A 21,471-nucleotide genomic window follows, 5' to 3' on the forward strand; every position below is an offset into this window, starting at 1 on the left:
TAACAGCTATAACTGATGGACCTCTCTGTTCATAGCTTTCATTTATCTATGTTGCGACGCCAACCTTGTCAGAAATCCTTAAAATGGATTGTGTATTTGCGCAATAGGATAGCGTGCTTGGAAGTAGTCAATGAGTTATGTCGCTATGCCAGGACATGTAACACTTATTTGGTTTGACACTCATAAGTTCTTGTCATCCACTGTGTCACAACTTACAATCAATTACTCCATTCTATCAACCTAAAAATAATATGTCAAAAGTTAACAAAGTTTATAATCATAGGGTAATTTTACTAAACAACTATCCGCGTAACACATGTTGCTAGTAATTTGAATTAGGGGGATGGAATCCAATTGTGTATTGTCAAGTGATTTGGAGATTTGAATCCTTGTAATTTGGCAATTCCAAGTCACGTATTCAACAACCAAACTTGGGCCACTTGGTCGGATCATCGATTCTCTAATAACAAATTCAAATACGTAGTACCTATGTGATACTAAGCCCAATCCTCTCCATAACGGCATCGATAATCGACTAAATATAAGTTACACTCACTTATATTTAGGATAAGAGTGATATCTTGAATCATGCCAAACTACTGAAGAACGAGCTTTGCATGATGAATTTCAAAGATTGCATAGTGGATTAATGAACATTTTTAATCCACACTAGAGGTGCCACATCGGGAATGATTGTATTTTATCGGAATCCATATCATATAGTTGCCATATAAACTGTCATGATATTTTAATATAAAAAATAAAAATTTAAGATAATGTCGTTAAATATTTATTCAAATATAAAGTTGATGATCTAACCTTAAAGGAGTGATCCTGTTAAACATCTCCCCAATGATAACCGGTGCACCCAATATCACTATGACCTTTATGAAGGTTATATTGGGTAAAAATTGAAGGATCCATATAGTCCTCCACTACCCCAAATTTTTCTATCACTTCTATAAATGGCTGGCAAAGTCAGATATAGTCTCTTGTGTTAGCACAGACATGTATGTCCCTCATTTACCACCAAACAGGACACCCAGTGCAACATTATGGTAATGTTGTTCCACTTCAGTAAAAATGCAATGCTAATATAACCACCACTCTGATTGGGGGGCAAAAAAATTGGTATTTCCCTACTCGACTTAGGGGGTGTTTGGCTAAGTTTTTTAAAATATTTTATAAGCTTCTACATTTTATAAGATGTTTTAAGAGCTTATAAGATGTTGGATCTTATTTTAAAAATAAGCTCCTAAAGTATTTGGATAAATAAGATGTTAAAACTTATAAGATTTGAAAATATCTTATAAGATGTTAGGGTGTTTGGCATAATAATGTCTTTTATTGGTAAAAAAACTAAAATGGACATATATATAACACCATTAAAATTATACCCCCACAAGTATTTGTAGAGTTTTTGCAACACGATTGTGGACTGGTTCCTAGTTTCCTCGTGGTCGTGCACATGGGATGAGATACTGCTGAGAGCTAATGGAGTTTTATCCTAGAGTCATGATCAACTGTTAAAACTTGCACATAGAGAGACAATCATGGCTTTAGGTCAGCGACATGTGTAGTGACTCTCAATCGGTGTAGCTTTTCTAATTTCTAAGTTTATTTCGTTTATTTTCTTACTATATATAATTATAATAATTTATATAATGATATTATATATAAAAAGTTATTTTAAAATATAATTATAAACATAAATCACACAATTTTCACAACAAAATGCAGTAAATGGAGGTCAAAATTGCAACCTGCAACAATAATAAATACATCATTATTTCAAAATATTCTCCAACAAAGAATGTTTTACATAATAATTTTTAGAAATAAGATTACATGGAAAACTATTAAAAATAAAGAAGAAAATACAACTAAATTTAATATTTCAAAAATTAATTGAAACATTTTCAGAAAAGCATATTAGTATTTTCTGAATTTATAAATTACAAACAAAAGGTAATTCTGAAAATAGTATAAAATGTAAAATGAAGATAGAAACTAAGAATCAACAAACTAACCAATTCATCCTTAACATGGCAAATCTATAAATTATCTTAAGAAGCTAATTTAAACCATATATTTATGAAAATAATATTAAATTTTTTGCTAAAATTTAAATTAAAGTTAGGGTTTTTGAAAAGTATGTTAAAATTTTCTTAAATTTATAATTTTAAAAAACAACTAATAAATTTAAAATTTCTAAAAGTTTACAATTTTTTTTGAACTATACTTTTTAGAAAATTTAAAGTAATAATTTAGAAAAATGTTAAAAATAAATTGTAAACAAATAATTTTCCAAAATATTCTGAAACATGATTTAAGAAAATTTAATAATTTCTCAAAATCTTTTAAAAATTCAGCAAAAAAAATTGTTTTAAACACACATAATATTACAATTGTTGAATTTGCATGAAATAAGTATTTGCTCAGTATATAACCATTCCGCGGGGGGTAATTAAGTAATTTGCGTGGTTAAAAGAAGAAAACCCCAGTGACGCGGCGATTATAAAGTCCAAACCCTAGCACTCTGTTTCTCCATCTCCCTCGCCTCCTCGATTTCGTTTGTGCCGAACTAAAATTCACACAGCAGGGCGGCCGCCGAGGTTTTCAGGTATTTTCTTCAATCTGATTGTGTAGTACATTATTTTTCTTTTTGCTGCATGTGAGTAAATCGTAGGTTTTTCTTTTCTTTTTCGCGATTATGTTGGGATTTCTGAAAATTTCGGCTTCTTTTTTATCTTCAATCACTCGTGTGGCGCTGAAGATGATGTGTTGATACTATGTCAATGGATGCTACGCAAATGGTGTATTTGAGACTCATGAAAATTGACTCATGAATATTGTCTGTGTGTTCGATGATAAATGTCACTTTTTTGTATTTGTCTATGTGAAGGTTCTTTTCGTCTTTCTTTTCCTATTTAAACTCCAGAGCGGGGTTCTTAGTTCAGGTCTGTTTCTTCTGGAAATTGTTAAATGGAAAAGTTGTATTGATTGGACATTTCTGGAAGATAATCCATTGCGATCACTTGTATGTTATGTTGTATCCGTTGATGATGGTGGCCTTTGCTGTATGTTTCTGCATCTGTTTCAGGTGGGAATATGATTTTGTGGAATGTTTCTTCAGGGGAATTGTTCCTATCATTCTTGTGATAATGCATTAAATATGTTGCACTACCGGGAATAAATTGTGTAGTTTTTCACACTGCACGTTCTTCTCTGATGCACGTGTTTTGGTTAACTAACTTGCCCGTCTTGATGGACTGTATGTATGATCTTATTATCCGTTGCTCTGTATTTGGGATGTGAGTGTAGAAAGTAGATCTTTTGCATTATTTAAAGCTTCCTATGATTTTTTCAGCAGCTTGATTTGAAAGATGGTGAGAGTCAGTGTCTTGAATGATGCTCTAAAGAGTATGTATAATGCTGAAAAGAGGGGAAAACGGCAGGTCATGATAAGGCCTTCGTCAAAAGTGATTATCAAGTTTCTTCTGGTCATGCAGAAGCATGGTTTGCTCCTTTTTATGTATAGCACCTATTTTTTTCTTTAATTTCTTACACATTTCAATGACTTGTTTTCTTTTGGATCGGCTTTACAGGATACATTGGAGAATTTGAGTATGTTGATGACCACAGAGCTGGAAAAATTGTGGTTGAATTGAATGGAAGACTAAACAAATGTGGTGTCATTAGCCCAAGGTTTGATGTTGGTGTTAAGGAAATTGAGCCTTGGACTGCAAGACTGCTCCCATCGAGACAGGTAGAGAAAATGATTAAGCTTTGATTTTCTTTGTTAGAACATGGCCAACTTAGTTTGCTAAGCTTGAGTAGTCAACTGTTTAATCATTGTCTTAAGTGAATGATAAAAGTTACTGAAATACATTGATCAAGTTTGGAGTAGTGTATGGTTTTAACTTGTCTCTTTGATTGCAGTTTGGTTATATTGTGCTGACAACGTCTGCTGGAATCATGGATCACGAAGAGGCACGTAGGAAAAACGTTGGAGGTAAAGTGCTTGGGTTCTTTTACTAGGTGTGGTCTGAGGATTTGCTGTTGAAGTTGCAGTTGGCAAACTTTACGCCTATTTTGATTTTTGGTAATGTAGTGAAACATTTGAGTTATAAGTGTTAGAAATGCATTAATCTCCTTCATCCTTTCTGATACAAATTGCATGATTTATGTGATGATGAACAAGTTCCTGGTTTTGACAGTGAGAGCAGCAATTTTATATGAAGCAATTTGTTTTGCCATTTCCTTTACTATTGATTGCAGTTGCCTTTAAATTGTATTGGCATCAGTTTTCATTTGGGAGAGGCTGCAAAGCCACATGCACCTTATTAAGTAATGACCTGGGTTGTTTGCTACTCTTCATTGCTGCAGAAGTACCTTAAATGATAAATTTCTCGTTTACTTCTTTTGTTGGGAGCTGAAATGGGGGTCTTTCAATTAGTTATGGGTAAAAATGTTACAAAGAAGTTTGATCTTTAGACTAGTTGTTTTGTGTCATTTCTTATAATTCAAGTTTTAAAATTGTATTGGACATGTGTATTGGAATAAGTTTATGAATACCCATCCCGTTAACTCATTTCTTTGAACCAAATGTGTAACAAGCATGTTGCTAAGATGACCAGTTTGGCGAATTTCAAGCTAGTTTCTGGGGATGTTCAGGGGGTTCCCACGTAGGAACAGCTAACTACTCCACGTTGGTGCACATCTGTGAAAGCGAAGAACTTAGCTGCTCCTTTTCTTTTGCTCAGATTCGTGCTTTGCTTTCATAGATGTGTACCTGCTCTCCTTTCGGCTTAATGCATTTTACTTATTTTTCCTTGCAAAAGAAAAACGGAAAAAGATGATGAATTTGCAATTAAATTTAGCTATATTCTTGCACCTATATCCAATATATTTTTAATATTAATTAGTAATTAATCCTAAATTACCAGAATTCAGTTTAATGAAAGTAGTATTCTACCTGATGCAATTATTTTGTCCCCAACACTTGGCTTAAGCGAAATTGTTCAGGGGAAAAGTACCTGCAAAATCAAACCATATGGCAGCTAATTAAATTATGTTTGCTATCTGAGCTACGTCTATTTTCACTGCTATCAATATTTCTTGGTCAATTTATTCTCGACTTTTTGAAATTTATATTTTGTCATATATGATTGTTTTTTTATTAAAAAACATTACATGCAATGCTCATGTGAAAAACATCACATAGCATTGCTCTTAAATATCTCATATGCATTGTATGGAATAATTTTTTGGAAGAAAAATCAATCGAAAAATAATCATATATGTTGAAGTATAAATTTCATAAAGTTGAGATGGTGGGTAGAAAAAAGAAAAAGTATAGATGATAAAGTATAAAAATAAGTATAATTTAAATGACCAAATATTACTTATTGGTCGATAGTATAACACCAATAAAAATTTGAGACCGTTTGTTCCCTTGACATGGCACTTTGCCATATCAAGTTAACTTGATTGCCAATACAATTGTGTATCCTACAGAACTATTAAATGTAGGAGTAGCATGTCGAGTACCCAAAGTATCAGGTAATTCTACGTTCAATACATACATAGTCATGAAACAATGATAAAATGCTATTTATACCAAAAGAGATGCACCGAATATCTTAATTAAGCATACAACCATCCTTCAACATTAAAGACAACAACTAACAATATCTTCATCTTCAAGCACTATCACGGCCATGGCCATTTTGCCCATCCGTCACTGGCTGAAGGATTCGATTCAGTCGCCTAACTGTGTTTGGCCTAACACGACGCATGACCTCTTGGTACGATGCTGTCTCGATTTTATGGGATCAAGGTGTCATCATTAGATCATATGATAGTCCCAAAAAAGGAATTAAAGTAGATGGAAACCATGGCATTTAAACAGATTTTTATCTTAATTTCAATTACAATATTATTCATAAATATAATTTCTCTTCAATTTCAATTCCTTCTAGTTATCTTCCTACTGTCGTACATATTGTTAAATAATATTTATAATATTTACTTATTATTATTAAAAGCTTTCAGTAAATTAAAATTTCATTTTGAATAATTTTAGATTGATATCCCAAAATTATTGTGATCCAGTGAGAAGTTTAATTTTGAGTAAAACTCACTAAGGAATTCATAAGTGCATGGGATGTAAGGAGGAGATCCTCGAGCCAAGCACCCAGTAAAGGCCCGGTGGCGCACGAGGAGGAGTTACCCTATATCCACGTGGCTGCCTCTGTGGTTAGCGTACAAATGGCAGGAGGATGGCCATGTAAGCTATTATCCTACACATCCGAACAACTCCTTGAGAATTCAAAATCTATCCTCGCTAAGAAGTTTATCCATCCATGGAGTCCCCGACCAGCATATCTTTTCAAGAATCTTGCCAACTGCCTTCGAGTTTGTGTGGATTTATCTACAACAACTACCGAACCAGTTTCGAAGTGGTCAGACTTAATCACCAGGTGGAGGACTATGGCTATTAAAGCAAGCCTCTTTCCCCTGGTTAAGGGTAATGGCATTTTTTTGCAATAGAATTCGTATGAAAGCACTATACTCTCAACATCTCCTATCATTTTGTAATTTATCATAGCTCTATTCGATTAATTTTATCATTTCACAACAGTTTACTGATTCGAACGCCAGAGTGTCAAAGTATTTTTGTTAGATCTCTATTTCAAAGCTTGCAAAAAACTTGATCTAAAGGACTCAAGTCCAAGGTCCATCGAACGGACAAATTTTTGCACCCATAAAAATAAATTTGAATAATATTTATATACAGAAAATAAATAATAAGTTAATCGATATATATATCTACATTAAATTTGATAAAATATTTTGGATAGAGTATAAGGAGCACTTGTGTATTCTTCATATTATTAACATACAAAAAGAATACTTTCTGCAAATTACTTTGAGGAAAGAAAAGAGGGAGACTGCTAGGAACCTTAATTTAGAGGATTGCAAATCCTATTGCACTTCTATTTTATTTAATATACACATAATTAATACATGTACAAAGTATTTCTTTAAATAAAATAATTCACTTAATCTTTGCAATGTATGTAGTAAATTAAATAGAAAATGCAACAGGATGTAAAATAGAAAATCCAATCTAATTAGCAAGTCCCCTTTTTTCTTTTAAAGGAAAGCTGTAGGATTCATTAAACCAACATAGCAAGAGTAGAATACTGAAAATAGAACAACAAAATCAGTAAAGTAGCTTGTGATATGGCACTAGTTATAGCATTTGGTGAAAGGAAAAGTTGAGAAGAAGAAGGCAATTAAGGAGGAAACAAAGTGGTAATTAAGCAAAATAACCTTTATAATATTACCTCATGCATACACTTGAGAGAGCAATTTCCAGGTAATGAACCCTAAATTGAGAGGACTTGAATTCAAAAACCAGAAAAAAGGTACCTCTGGTAAAATAACTAAGTAGTGATAAAAGTTGAGAAGCTTCAACCACAGCATCTCATATAGATAGATAGATACATTGCCAAAGGATCTATAGTTGCCCAAACAACATACATAAAATTCCTCAATCACCAGCAAACAAGACACTCATCCTCTCTCTCTCTCTCTGTGATTACTTGTTGAGCCCCTGAACTGAGTTTGCTGCTGCTGCTGCTGCACATTGACACCCCATTGCAGAAAAAGGGGGAGTGGAGAAAATGGATTGAACGATGTAAAATATGGGTGTCCTGATTGGGTGGAAAATGGTATAGTGTTAACTTAAAAAGGGTTTTGGTGGAGAGAGGATCTTCTCAGCATATGCTTCCACCACTACCTTACTTGCTTTTGCTTTTCGTTTTTTTGATTCTTGGGTATTTGTATTTGTTTAAACCCAAAGTTCTATGCAGCTATCTGTCAACTTCACTTCGGCCCCACTTTTTTCTATACTACCTATTAGTTACTATCTTTATTTTTTATTTTTGTTAATTATATATAAGAATAAGTATATCGACGTTAGAGGTGTTCAGTCAAATCGTCTAATCAATCACACCCACCCAAACCACACAGTAATTGCTGAGTTAATAGTGGGTTGTGATTAGTTAAAGTTGGCAAGGTCCATGATAGTAAAGCTAAATTTTGATGAAGCCCAGAATATCCCAATAACAGTATAGGCCCAAAAATTAGTGAGGCAATTCTAGCTCCATAAGTACACAAGTCAACAGAAGATGCTGAATGATGTGGACGTGTCCGCATCGCCTGGTAGGATTGTGAGTGATTCTTGGTATATATACACCACTATCTATAAAAATAAAGGTAATTATCATAAACAAACTCATATCTTACTTAATATCGACCTACGACCTAATCTCCTATTAGACATATCTTGAGCATCGGAATGTCCACGTCGGATCTAGTTCGACATCTTTTTGTTGTGCAAGTCCCAAACTTATTCCCAACCCTTCGACCCCAGAAGTAAAAAACTTGCGACCCTTGGAGATCAAACCTTATCAAATTGTGTTGGTTTTTAGCTAATTTTAAAAGACTGCATGTCCGGACAATAAGGTTCAATTTTATATTTAGTGGAGTGCATGGACCCATTTGCAAAACATAAGGAATAATGGATGAGTGATGTGTGTTAAGAAAGATGATTTGGTTCCAGAAAGTCTTTTTATTGCAATACCAAAGAGGAATTGAGAGACAAGAGATGATGCATCAACATGTGGCCTCCAAATACCTAATAATACCAACACACACACACACACACAGATATATATATATATATATATATATATGTATATACCTATTATAGAAGTATGAATCGAATAAGTTTTGAGATTCTTTAAAATATCACAACACTTCAATTTTTAAGAATTAATTGCAAAAAATTAGGTTAATGATGATTGATGAACAATGTTTTCCATTTTGTAAGATCGGGAAAAGATTCAAGCAAGGATCCTTCGCCATGAACCATCATTGGGACAGCATTGCGACTGCTTTTGATAATCTTCGCAAAGGAGTGTACTAAAATACTGTATTTTGTGAAGGAATTTGCTACACCGTAATGACTGTTGCAAATTCCTCTTAAAAACAAGTCTGTCCTATTGAGTTTTGATGGTGTTAGTGATCATTTTTTATTATTGTTGAACAAACAATGTTGTAATAGATGTTTAACTAATTGGCGGGCTGCGGGAATAGTCGAAGCCATACCCAATCGAAAAAGGATGTTATCCAAATGCATTTCAGTGGTCTGATCAATTTGCTTCTCTTTTTTAATATAGTTTGAGAAGGAGACATGATTGTGGTGGGCGGTCGGGTTCTTCAACGTTTGTACGTTCTTGTTTGTTCATCAATTAGGCGATTTGGAGGTCCTTTTCTTCTATAATCTCTTGTAGATCAGCAACGGCCTGGGCCATTTGTGCAAGTTGCTCCTCTATTGCGTGGTACGGAGGGTAGTGAAAAGAGTGGATTTTGAATCGTTTCAAGGGTTCGTGTCAACTGTCAACAATCTCAACCTTCCGGGAGGATTAATCCACGATAGAAACATTAATGTTAACGATGTTTTTTTCATTTACGATTGCTTGATTCTTCTTGGATGACATTGGGAGTTGGGTGTGATGTCATGAACTTTATGTAGGAGGAACATAAATATTATCCCACTAGACGTGCCACAAGCTTGTTTACACAAATTTTGAATCTGCAAAAAGAATACATGACTAGGAAAAAATTGATAAATTAATTTTATGAGTTTAAATTAAAAGATAACAATCTCCGAAATTAAGACCCTTGATTCTTTTTTCTAAATTGTGATCCAAAAGTCGGAGGTCTTGAATGTAGGTGCATAATCTTCATCAAAATTATGAAGCAGATACGGGTCATTTTAAAATTTAATGAGTCCTTGAAGGTTTATAGTTGAGAAAGATGTAGACGATTGCAACAATTTGTTGTGGTTGAAAATTTTGAAGTTTAGTTACCGTATACAGGTGTGAAAACAATAAAAAGGAATTGAAATTAACATCACTCCTTTCGCACCCAAACAAATTGAATTGAATTGAAATGGACAACAAGTGCTCAATGAAAACTCCAATCACAAATAAAACTCCTCTGCTTCATAATTAATATTTTATCATAACTTTCTTCTGTTCTTCGTTTTTCTTTTTTCCTTTTCATATGAGAACTTAGGTCGAAAAGCAACCACAACAGCAAAAAGGACCTGCGCCAATGGTACTCATCAAACAAATCAACGTTGTAAACAGCATCAACCATTAACCACCTCCGCCTTCACCACCTCCGCCGCCGTGAGAGCTACCGCAACCGCTGCCACCCATTTCGGACGCGTAATGACCTGCAGCAACTACCACAGTGGCTGCAGTACCCGCGTCGCTGTGGACAGTAGTTGCGGCAGCTCCGCCATCGTTGATTCGCTCGCCTGGCGCCGCGTCGGAGCTACTAGCTTTGCGATTTCTGGTTTTACCAGTTGCGCTAATTGAGATGGATCCTTCTTCTTTCTGATCAGACTTCTTTTTGTTTCTAGTTCTGAGGCAAGAACAAATGTTCTTCCACATCATCTTTCACTATGTCTAATGTTTACCACAATAAGCTTTCCTCTTTCTAAGTAAACCCTCCTAATTTATATATACAAAATCTGTCGTCTATATATACAGAGGCAAGCGTCCCAATCGAATCGCAAACCATTGTTCCTATAGACAGCGCCTTGTTAAGGAGACGAGGCTGTGAGGCTTATAAATCATTCAAACTCTTAATTTCAGATTGAATGCAATTTATTCCCTCTGTTAACGTAAAAACACAAAAAAACTCCTGTGAAAAAATAAATTGCAATTTATGAAGGAAGGTAAATTACATCATTTTTTAAATCACAAAGGGGTAAATTGTACTTTATTTTTTTACAGGGACTTTTTTTAACCTTTTCATTAACACATAAAGGTAAATTGCATTGTTACCTTTAATTTACAATCAATGTGGAAAGTTTATCTATATTAATATATATGTATATAGTATATGTATCCTAAGATACTCTAATAAGCTCGTGCCCGTCTGTGTTGTTTTCGTGTGAAATCAAATCTTGAAACTAAATTTGCAACTTTTTTAGAGTCGTGCGCTACAATATGTTGAGTATAAAAATAATAAAATTAAAATTACAAAAAATCATACTCTATAAGACGTAAAATGCAATTTTTTCACCAGCTATGTATGTTTGACATAATAATTAATTGGGGCCAAAATGTTTAGAGATATGCTTTGAACAATGGGATAAGTGGCTGGTTAAATTTTACTAAGGATGCTTGAAATATCAAAGAATCAATCTATAGAAAAGTTGATCAATCTTTATCAAATAAAATCAAAATTGGCATGTGACTGATATGATTTGATCAACACAAAATAATGTTGGTAATAATTGATATAGGTAATGAAATAATTGACCCTCAATCACGTTACCATAAAGCTCCAACCAATGGAATCTAATAAACTTTATTGTACAAACTTTAATAAAAAATGTTTATCTAAAACTTTAAATTATTAAAGCAAAAATTATTTAATATTTAATACTTTTAATTTGCTTCTTTACGTCTAGACGGTATTTTTTTCACAACGTAAAATTCTTTCTAACGTTAATGGGTGATAATGAGATTCAAATTCAAAAAATTTTATTTAATTATTATCATATTTAATGACCAATTTAGTTAAAAATTTAAACTTGTTGAAAGGAAAGTGATTTAATATTTAATATGTCTGATAGAAAGCAAATGATTGCTTTGTTTCCATGTGAATGCACACGCTACCAAAATACAAAGGTCCGAAAATAAATTAAATTATTCGATTGTAATAAAGTTTGTTTGAATTTGATTTTTTTTTAACATAGTAAACCAAATTTGAAAGAAGAAAATATTAGATATATAAGCTTTCAAATTCGATTAGATTAGTACAAAATAATAAGATATTCCTAAAAATATTTAATTTTCTTGAGCTTGATTTATATTTGATCTAATTAAAACTTATTTGAACTAGCTCGGTGAGATTAATAATCAAATCAAATTTTAAAATATAATTTTTTAAATTTGATAATAATTTAAATAATTTTTAACAATGATGTATTTGGTCCAAATCCAACCATTTACAGCATTATATATAAGAGCCAAATATTAGGTGGTCGGATAAAAATGATGAAATATAATGTCTGCTAAATTGTAATAATCGCTTTGGACATAATGATTGAATCAAACTAATTATGTTTAAGATATGTAATGGAAATTGGATCAGATTTTGAAGGAATAATCCAATTGACACTCATGATTTATGATATGTAATGGAAATTAAATCAGATTTTGAATGCATAATCAAAATTAAACTTATCCTCGAGTTGTATTTGGATTGCAGGATTGAGATTGATGGGGAAAAACCTAATTTACCAAAAATACACTTGATGAAGGGTATTTTTGTAATTTACCTTTGTAAGATCCTTGCCCTTTCAAAACTGGTTGGAACGACTCGCCCCAAGAGCTGAAGACGTGACTTAATGAAAGTCGTCCGATCAGAGATGCTATTGCCCAGATGGTGAAACGTGGTCCAAACCACTGTACACACCTAGAGCTATAAATACCCCGACGCGTCATTTATTGAGCTAACTGCTATTTAATATTTTCGACCTACAATCTTCAGCCCGCACATTTTTACCTCAATCAATTCTAACTTGAGCGCAGGAGGATCGTAGGAGGGACACACCCGACGAGCCTCACATTCGTGTTTCTATCCTCAGAACCCAATCACTCGATCTTGGGAGGGTATCGTGGCCGTGTTCGATCTACTAGTCGTGGTCGCATATTTCGAGTAAGATCAGAGGTGATAATAGATTCCTAATTCGGGTTTAAATTCTTCCTTGTACAAAAGTATCGCCCATCAAAATTTCTTCATTTGTAGGCTAAAATGCGTTTTACCACATGTATTTTGTTGAAAAAGCTAAAAACCTTCTTGTGTTTTGGAAATAGGCTAAAAATTTTTCCATGTTTTGTAAAATTTCAATAAAAAACACCCATTTTGTTAGTAATTAACGGAAGATGCATTACATATGCTCCTTGTGCACTAGGGGATGCTTTTTAACTATTTTTGACCCCTTTTTTGGGTATTTTTTTACTAAAACGTCCTTATGGTATTTATATGTTTCACATGTACACTTTTTACTTATTTTCAATAATTTTTTTTTATTTTTATCTATCTAAAAAATAAAATATTTTTAAATATATTTATTTAAAATTTGAAGAAAAATTATATATTTTTTTTGAATTTTTATAATTTAAATTAAAATATTAAATTAAATTATATTTAAATTTAAATAATTTTGTAATTTCTAAAATTGAAAATTTAAAACTATAATTTTTAAATCTAAAATTATTTTTAATTAATTAAAATATATATTTAAGTACAATAATTATTATAATTATCTAAAATTATTCTTAATTAACTAAAATATATTTAATTAATATAATTAAAAAAATAAAAAAAAGTCCCCGCGGCTCTCGCATTCCGCCGCCCAAATCGGGGACGGGTGTTAATTATATTTATTTTTTTAAGTAATATTTTTTATAATATATAAATTTATTAAAAAAATTCGAACTCTTAATTTCTTTTATAAATTTAAAATTCAACGGTTGAGATTAATTTATTAGATTTAATGGTTGTGATATAACCAATATAGATTAAACGATCGTTAAAATAAAAAATAATATATATTAAAAGTGTAATGGCCATTTTATAAAAAAATTAATGCCGTTAGTTAGATTTAACGGGGACAATTGAGCTAAGTTTAAGAAAATACAGAGAGATTTTTGGCGAATTTTTAAAACAAAGAGGAATTTTATGAATTTTAGCCCAAGGTATATATTAAGTCTATCTTAGGAACATTTTAAAATGCTTAGATAAATCTTCAGATCCGTCCATGTGAATTTACAAAAAAGAAACACGTGAGAACAACGATTAGAAGATTCTAATTATAGTCTTCTGATAATTAAATTAATGAGGTCGTAACTCATAAAGAAGATAATAAGAGTTCGTAAACATAATTTATGTAGCAAAAGTAGTATTGCGATGTGCAGAACTAGCATTTATAAGTATGTCAAATTGGGAAAGTTTTAGTCCGAACTCGACTCAGCCAAATTTGAATTAATTATATAGCAAGTACAGTAGTGTACAATTTAGAGAAAATAATACATTACAAAATAAGTATATTACACTTGCATATATATAAATATATATGAATAACTTGAATATAATCTACTAACAGTAATGGACTGGCTTGCAAATTTCTCTTCTGGGCCTATTCAGTGGTCCACTACTAACATTACCTAACAACATTTGATCATCCAAATTTGAACATTTCATGCTAACAACTTGAGATGTGTGCTATGCAGCAAATGTGAAGCGGATTGGATTATCTATTTCAATTCACGATACATTTTTTTTTTCCCAACTAATATAATATATATACACGCTATAACTACAAATATTATATTTTATTTAAAAAAAATTTATGCATGTGATATGTATACGTTAAACAAAATAAAAAATACAATAGAATTTGAAATCGTAAATCCAATCGGGGCCGAGTAACGTGTACTGCACTTGAAAATACTGAAAATCAAGATTGTCCTTTCAGGCCAGGAATCTGAAATCTTAACAAATAGAACAGATGCTGCTATCTGCCGTTGACAATACAGGCTAAGGCTGTCGTTGATTATAATAAGGATTAGGTAATAGCAGTCTTCAAACTTATAGCATATAGTAAAACGAATGGAGTCGTTTACAAGCCTTCATTGCTGGCAATAGCTATACAGTTGTGCTGACTTCAAGACTTTGTTAGCTTATTTTAACTCGAGTTTTTTTAACATAATAACGTCGAAATCAGCAGGTCTTGATTTATCGTAAACGTCAAGTCTGCTAAATATACATCTCTAAACAAATCAAGTGGCATGTGCAGGTTTTCATCAGATCAGGATAGGAAGAACAACCCCCCGGATAGTCTTCTCAGTCAGGTAAACATCAGTTCTTGTTATCCGTTTTCGTGCAAATTCTGTGTAATGGCCCTGAGTTTGCGCTGCTGTTGCTGTACGATTCTCTTCCTGTCTTCGTTTTCGTCCTTTATCTTTCTGTACTGGTCCTATTTCTCAGTTGGCTGCCGTGCCGGTATGCAAATCGCTGTTGATGAAGTGAAACAAGAGCTTAACCTACTTACGTTTCCGGCTGCTTGGAATCTCCTTCTCTTCCCCAATGAAGAGCCACCAAGATTTCTCAAAATAGCCCTTTTTGTCAAGAAGTGGCCTCAGTGGCATCGTGCGGGAGGGCTTGAACGCCATGCCTTGACTCTGCACCACGCTCTTGCCAAGCGAGGCCATGAGCTCCATGTATTCACCTCTTCATCCACTAACTTAAGCTCCATCAAGAATTTGTATTTTCACCTCTCAAAGCCAACAGCAGCTGGTTATCTAGACCAAGCCATAGTTTGGGAGCAATTTATAGTTGAGAACTCGACAGGAAGACACTTTGATGTGATACATTCTGAAAGCGTAGGGCTTATGCACACTAGATCGCGTAATCTGACTAACCTTGCTGTTAGTTGGCATGGAATTGCTTATGAATCTATACATTCCGACATAATTCAAGAACTCTTGAGGGATCCTCAAGTTGCGCAGACGTCTATTTTGAGTGAAAGAGTATCGAAAGTTGTGGAAGAAATAAAATTCTTCCCTCGTTATGCTCATCATGTTGCCACCAGTGATCACGTTGGAGATATCCTGAAAAGGATCTATATGTTACCAGAAGAACGCGTACACATTATTCTCAACGGCGTTGATGAGGAGATTTTCAAGCCAGAGGCTTCCAAGGGTGAAGAATTCAAGTCAAAATTCGGTATTCAAGAATCCAAGTCACTGATACTTGGAATGGCAGGGAGGTTGGTCAAGGACAAGGGCCATCCCCTGATCTTTGAAGCACTGAGGCAAATTTTCAATGAGAGTTCAACGTTCCGTGATAGTGTCATTGTTCTGGTGGCTGGAGATGGTCCATGGGGTGCCAGATACAAAGACCTTGGATCTTCTTTACATGTTTTAGGGCCATTAGAGCACGCAGAACTGGCAGGATTTTACAATGCAATCGACGTTTTCGTTAATCCAACACTTCGTGCTCAAGGGCTGGATCACACCCTGTTGGAAGCTATGCTTGTTGGCAAGCCATTGATGGCTACAAAACTTGCCAGCATCACAGGTTCTGTGATCGTCAGCAAAGACATTGGATACACGTTTTCGCCTTCCGTAGAGGCACTGAAGAAAGCTCTGTATGAGGTGTGGAAAGACGGGAGAGGAGTTCTAGAGCAGAAAGGTCGATCGGCCAGGAAAAGGGCTTTGCAGCTATTTACAGCCACCAAAATGGCTGCAGCTTATGAAAGGCTATTTTTGTGCATTGCGGAGAAACGAGAAGATAGCAATCCTTACTGCACTTACAAGACATAGAGTAGTTTGCAACAGAAAATCTAATCGAGAAGTGTGACTGAAGATCAGCTTTTTGCCGAAGAGGGTACACAGCAACATCTCTCACCACATTGAGTCAGCTTGAAAGCTCAGTTCTTCATCGTCATAATGAACTGCTTACAAGGGATAAAATCACAAATTTTTAGTGCTCAGAATCCTTAGCAGAAGATGGGTAGAGATCAGCATGCACTTTATCTTACATGTATCAAACCCCATTCTGTTTAATTACCACAAATATCACATGGTATATCATTCATTGACTACAAAAATACTATGTTTATATATACTTATTATATAAATTTACCTTTGATGAATTGGACAGTGGCCAACACACAAAATTAATTTAGTTTTATCAAAATCTAATTAACTAATTTGATAAATAAAATATTAATATACATTTCCGTGCCGTTGCACAATCGCCTCATACCACACTACATAGTTGGACTATAAATTGCACAACCATCTCATACCTTACTAGATTTTTTTTTTTTGCAATCAAGGGGCTCTCTACATATTATCCTATTGATGCATATCATCAACATGTAAAAAGAGTTATATATTAAAACTTTAACAAACTAAATTTTATAAAATTTAGGATTAAATTATATAGATTCGAAGTTAAGGGAACAATTTATAAATTTTGTAAAAATTATCAATTATTGCTACGACAATTTGAAATTAACAACAAAACCGTTTGGTAAATAAAAGAACAATGATCTGGTTGAAATTATTTATATCTTATTATTAAGTGAGAGCACTATTTTGATGTCTCGCTTATTTGGTCTACTAAATTATATAATATTTAATTTCATTATTTATACCCTCCCACTCTTCTACACCCCGGAGCCAAACCATTTCTCTAAACTCCCACATTGCTCACTCTTTTCAATTTTTACTAACTCTATATATATATATATATATATATATATTATTATTATTATTATTTCGAACATTTTAAATTTCTTTAATTAAAATATATATTATGAATACTGATTTGAGTGTGTCAGACACACTGGTAAAAAGAATTGAACTTAGTGTTGGGCTACCACTTGGGCTTTAAGCAACCTAACCTTGTTTTTCCTTACAAGATTAGGCTAGACATGTGTTGGGCATCAGTGAAGTCTCATCGTAGTTTTGGAGTTCCAGGCAGGCGGAGGCGGATACTTGAGGGGATTAGTTTCTTACTGGAAATTTGAAATCAACAGAAAGAAAAGAGATGTTTTTCCACATCGTATTGGAGCGGAACATGCAGCTACACCCTCGCCACTTCGGCCGTGATCTCCGGGATAAGCTCGTCGCCAAGCTTATGAAAGATGTTGAGGGCACTTGCAGGTTATTGAATTCCTGGGAATTCACATTTCATTCCATTTTCAATTGAAATGTTTATTTGATTGAATTCACATTTCATTCCATTTTCAATTGAAAATTTTATTTGATTGATATATATATATATATATATATATGAAAGTGATAGGGTAATTGTTAATTGTTTTGTTGCAGTGGTCGGCATGGGTTCATTGTGGCGATTACTGGCATTGAGAGTGTTGGGAAAGGTTTAATTCGTGATGGGACGGGGTTTGTTACCTTTCCGGTTAAGTATCAGTGCGTTGTGTTTCGACCCTTTAAGGGAGAGATATTAGAAGCCGTTGTTACAATGGTTAACAAGGTCGGTCTTTTGTTCTTTATTTCTATGAATTGCTCTTGTTTCTATATCTTTTTGTGATTTTTGCAGTGTGTTTGGAAATGTTGCAGATGGGGTTTTTTGCTGAAGCAGGGCCAGTCCAAATTTTCGTATCTAATCATGTGAGTGGATTTCTTTGCAATGTCCTTGAATATTCTGTGCGAATTCTTTCTTGTGTTTTTTCTTTTTCTCGCTAAAGGTTTGCTTGTAGTAGTTATTGTCATGGAGTAGAGTTGGAGTTTCTTTAATATAACACTGTGTGTGCAGAGTTTTGTTTGTAGAGTTAGAGAGTTCTTGAGATTTCTTTCTGGGAGGAATTTGGATTTGTGTATATTAATCAGCCAAATTAAAGCTTTTTTGGAAATTTTAGGACCTATGTGAATCTTTTGCATAGAGAATCTAACGGTTGCTATGAGCTATTCCATTATGACTTCATGGAATCATTCAGCAAAACCACAAATAACTAAACAGAACTGGATGAAGAAAGAAAACAAACTACATGACATCTTAATAAATTGTACCGAGATGCTCGCCCTGTTCAGAATGTTGAATATTATTGCTTTGAAGATCTAGTGCACCAACCTTCCATAGGATGGGTCAACTCACTATCGTATTCCCAAATACTTGGAAGCTTTCCACCATCCTTCTTACACCCTTGCTCCTTTACATCCACTATTAGATGCAATCAAGGTGATAATGATTGGAAAATTATGCTCCTTTACATCCACTATTAGATGCTTTTCGTTTAGCTATTAAACTCAGTGAGTTTTCCTCTGCCTTGTTAGTATAAAGAAAGAAATTAAAATTCTAAGATAAAAGTTATTTCTGATTACCCGAATAAATAGATGTAGTAAATTGGATGTTTTATCAATCCCTTACTAGATAGCATCCATGAGACCTACTATATCATACAAATTGTTGAAATACCAGCAGTGCTACTTGACAAGGAAAAGGCACAATACACATTTCGCCTCTGGTAAATAGATTCCAGTATCATTTATGAACAACAAAATTTGAAAGGTAAAACAATCTTCATAATTTATTTTGAGCCACTTTTAGACATCAGGGACATGGAAAGCACAAAGGCACCAATCTGCAGCATGATGTTTCCACATTTTTACAGCTTCTTGGAAGTTTTTCTTCTCCATTATTTTCTTTTCTTTTGTTTCTTTTTGTCAGGAGTGCATTTGATTTTCCAAATATGTTACCTTGTTGCTGTTGGTGTTGCCTTTTTTTCTTTACTTGGTGATTGGCATTATCTATTTGTAATATGCTCTAATTTGTCATTACTTACAATTAAGTAAAGAAACAAATTATGTCTGGTTGTGTTTTCTTTTACTTTCATCTTTTAAGTTCCAGATCATTGTCTAGTTTCTGATTTTCGTTATGAGTAATCTTATTCGAGAAGAATTCTTTATCTTTCTTGTATTTGCACTTTTGTTGATTCTTGTCCTGGGCCAAAAGGTTTTGGCAGGCACTCTGTTCTATTATACGATTACGCTGTTAAGTGCTCAAAACTATTTTAATATTTAACACTTCTGGATTTCTATAAGTATCTAATCTTCCATACAAATTATCCTTATGTAAACCTTGCCAAATTGTTGCAATGTTAGAAAGTCATATGAAGGCATTTGCTTTTCTCTTTTTGACTTGGTACTCCTATTTTTATTCGTATATAGCTGATACCAGATGATATGGAGTTTCAATCTGGAGATATTCCCAACTACACAACTTCAGATGGATCTGTATGTTGCCGTCCAGCTTCACTCTCCTTTTCTAGTAGACAGCATATATCTGATTTTAGTTCGGACTTTTGAGGGCTACATTATTAATTGTTCATCCAATCATTGACAGGTCAAAATTCAGAAAGACAGTGAAGTCAGGTTGAAGATAATTGGAACCCGAGTAGATGCTACAGAAATTGTATGTCTTCTGTCTTTATCAGCACATGTTAAAATCTCTTTCTTTTGTTTAATATCTAGTGCTTGTTTTGTTCTTAATTCCGAACTAAAGTTGTATCAGAACTTTGAAGAAAATTGCATGTTTTGCCCCAAGCTGTAGGGCTTTTTGTCATGTTTACTTCTGTAGATTTATCAATTCAACACATTTAGCAGTCAAATCCAAGATAAGCTTATAATACAAAGAGGAGTATGAATCTCATATACAAATTATTAAGGCCTGTTGTGATATATGCAGTCTTAGTATTAAAAAATTTTCAGAATATTTAAAATATGAGTAGCCCATGGGAAGAGATTAGATTTTATCAACTCATAAGATATTAAATATAAGAGGGTTCCATATAAAGTTAGAAAAGGGTGTAAAATTGTAACCTTTGTGTCATTTTTAATTCTCTTTACCTGTCCATCCCTCCTTGAGGCCCTCCTTGTTCCTTGCTCACTTGCTCATTCAAGGCTATTGTGCTATCTTAATCACTTTGTAATTTTTTCTAATTGAGATATAAAACTTACAATCATATGTGACATCCGAAGGGCATAGATAACCTGAATAAGCTTGCTGGGCTGAAACAGCATTAGTGCCATGCTGTTATGTAAGTGACTTCATTTGGTGTTTAGCGTAATGTTTGCAGGAACAGTTTACTCTGATATTTGTCATGTTGAGCACAATATCCATTTGGACAAACAACTGTCTTCTCTGAACCCCATAACACCACAAATTCCAACATTTTGCTTTCGCTTGCAGTTTTGCATTGGCACCATAAAAGATGACTTTCTGGGTGTGATTAGTGATCCAGGTGCAACCTCTTGATGACATGGTATGTGACTCGGTTAATTTGGTTTCTTCATAGGGAAAAGTTGTATCTATTGAAGTTCAAATATTACTCGAATTACTGTTGTATTGCATGAAATTTTCTCAACTGTGAAATGAACAGTAGCATTTGCATATTTTGAGGCTCAACTCCAACATCTTTAATAGCGTCACAGCTTCGTGGGTCGGCAGGAAGAACATTCTTTGGCAAATGAACAACATTTTGAGATTGTAACTCAGGATCACAACTAAAGTATGGGAAAGAAGGTACAAGGCTGTTCTTGTACTGAATCTTGATCTTGATTGTTCTGATATGTAAGGAAGTAAGCGGCATGGTTCATTCATGGCATGTTAGAATACAGCAATCTTTGTTCCTTATCATGTATGCAAGTCATTTTTGCGCGTGTTATTTAAATCTCTTGCTCCTTATGACAGTTTAAAATGGACATCTTGCTTGCTGCTAGTGGATTTAGAATTTCCATTACATTGTGTTTAATTGATAGATTTTAAAATCCT

At 33.6% G+C, this 21,471-nt stretch overlaps 3 protein-coding genes across 7 annotated transcripts; all 3 read left to right on the top strand.

The window, feature by feature from the left end:
- On the top strand, positions 2,484 to 4,268 carry LOC105170648 (40S ribosomal protein S15a). Of its 2 annotated transcripts, none has more exons than XM_011091501.2 (4): positions 2,484 to 2,623; positions 3,371 to 3,519; positions 3,609 to 3,769; positions 3,943 to 4,268. In XM_011091501.2, exons 2-4 carry the CDS (start codon positions 3,387 to 3,389, stop codon positions 4,039 to 4,041), a joined length of 393 nt encoding a protein of 130 aa, XP_011089803.1. In that variant the 5' UTR covers positions 2,484 to 2,623; positions 3,371 to 3,386; the 3' UTR covers positions 4,042 to 4,268. The 2 variants fall into 2 exon arrangements, with proteins under 2 accessions (XP_011089803.1, XP_020552230.1); XM_020696571.1 differs by having other exon boundaries at positions 3,374 to 3,519.
- On the top strand, positions 12,679 to 16,769 carry LOC105170859. Of its 2 annotated transcripts, none has more exons than XM_011091780.2 (2): positions 12,679 to 12,831; positions 14,963 to 16,769. In XM_011091780.2, exon 2 carries the CDS (start codon positions 15,063 to 15,065, stop codon positions 16,488 to 16,490), a length of 1,428 nt encoding a protein of 475 aa, XP_011090082.1. In that variant the 5' UTR covers positions 12,679 to 12,831; positions 14,963 to 15,062; the 3' UTR covers positions 16,491 to 16,769. The 2 variants fall into 2 exon arrangements, with proteins under 2 accessions (XP_011090082.1, XP_020552310.1); XM_020696651.1 differs by lacking the exon at positions 12,679 to 12,831 and having other exon boundaries at positions 14,819 to 15,017; positions 15,154 to 16,769.
- On the top strand, positions 17,579 to 21,418 carry LOC105170649 (DNA-directed RNA polymerase II subunit RPB7). Of its 3 annotated transcripts, none has more exons than XM_011091504.2 (7): positions 17,579 to 17,840; positions 18,009 to 18,174; positions 18,261 to 18,311; positions 19,869 to 19,934; positions 20,044 to 20,112; positions 20,890 to 20,962; positions 21,124 to 21,418. In XM_011091504.2, the coding sequence occupies exons 1-6, from the start codon at positions 17,725 to 17,727 to the stop codon at positions 20,953 to 20,955; spliced, it is 534 nt and encodes a 177-aa protein (XP_011089806.1). In that variant the 5' UTR covers positions 17,579 to 17,724; the 3' UTR covers positions 20,956 to 20,962; positions 21,124 to 21,418. The 3 variants fall into 3 exon arrangements, with proteins under 3 accessions (XP_011089806.1, XP_020552242.1, XP_011089805.1); XM_011091503.2 differs by having other exon boundaries at positions 17,580 to 17,840; positions 21,080 to 21,418; XM_020696583.1 differs by having other exon boundaries at positions 20,890 to 21,418.

This window comes from Sesamum indicum, linkage group LG9, assembly GCF_000512975.1.
Source record: "Sesamum indicum cultivar Zhongzhi No. 13 linkage group LG9, S_indicum_v1.0, whole genome shotgun sequence".
Lineage (NCBI taxonomy): Eukaryota > Viridiplantae > Streptophyta > Magnoliopsida > Lamiales > Pedaliaceae > Sesamum > Sesamum indicum.

Bases quoted from the DNA above. Each gene is read 5' to 3' on its own strand.
- LOC105170648 (XM_011091501.2), top strand. From the start codon at position 3,387: ATGGTGAGAGTCAGTGTCTTGAATGATGCTCTAAAGAGTATGTATAAT. The intron at 3,520-3,608 runs GTTTGCTCCTTT...TCGGCTTTACAG, and splicing joins TCTGGTCATGCAGAAGCATG to GATACATTGGAGAATTTGAG. The intron at 3,770-3,942 runs GTAGAGAAAATG...CTTTGATTGCAG, and splicing joins GACTGCTCCCATCGAGACAG to TTTGGTTATATTGTGCTGAC.
- LOC105170859 (XM_011091780.2), top strand. From the start codon at position 15,063: ATGGCCCTGAGTTTGCGCTGCTGTTGCTGTACGATTCTCTTCCTGTCT.
- LOC105170649 (XM_020696583.1), top strand. From the start codon at position 17,725: ATGTTTTTCCACATCGTATTGGAGCGGAACATGCAGCTACACCCTCGC. The intron at 18,175-18,260 runs GTCGGTCTTTTG...GAAATGTTGCAG, and splicing joins TTGTTACAATGGTTAACAAG to ATGGGGTTTTTTGCTGAAGC. The intron at 20,113-20,889 runs GTATGTCTTCTG...TTTCGCTTGCAG, and splicing joins GAGTAGATGCTACAGAAATT to TTTTGCATTGGCACCATAAA.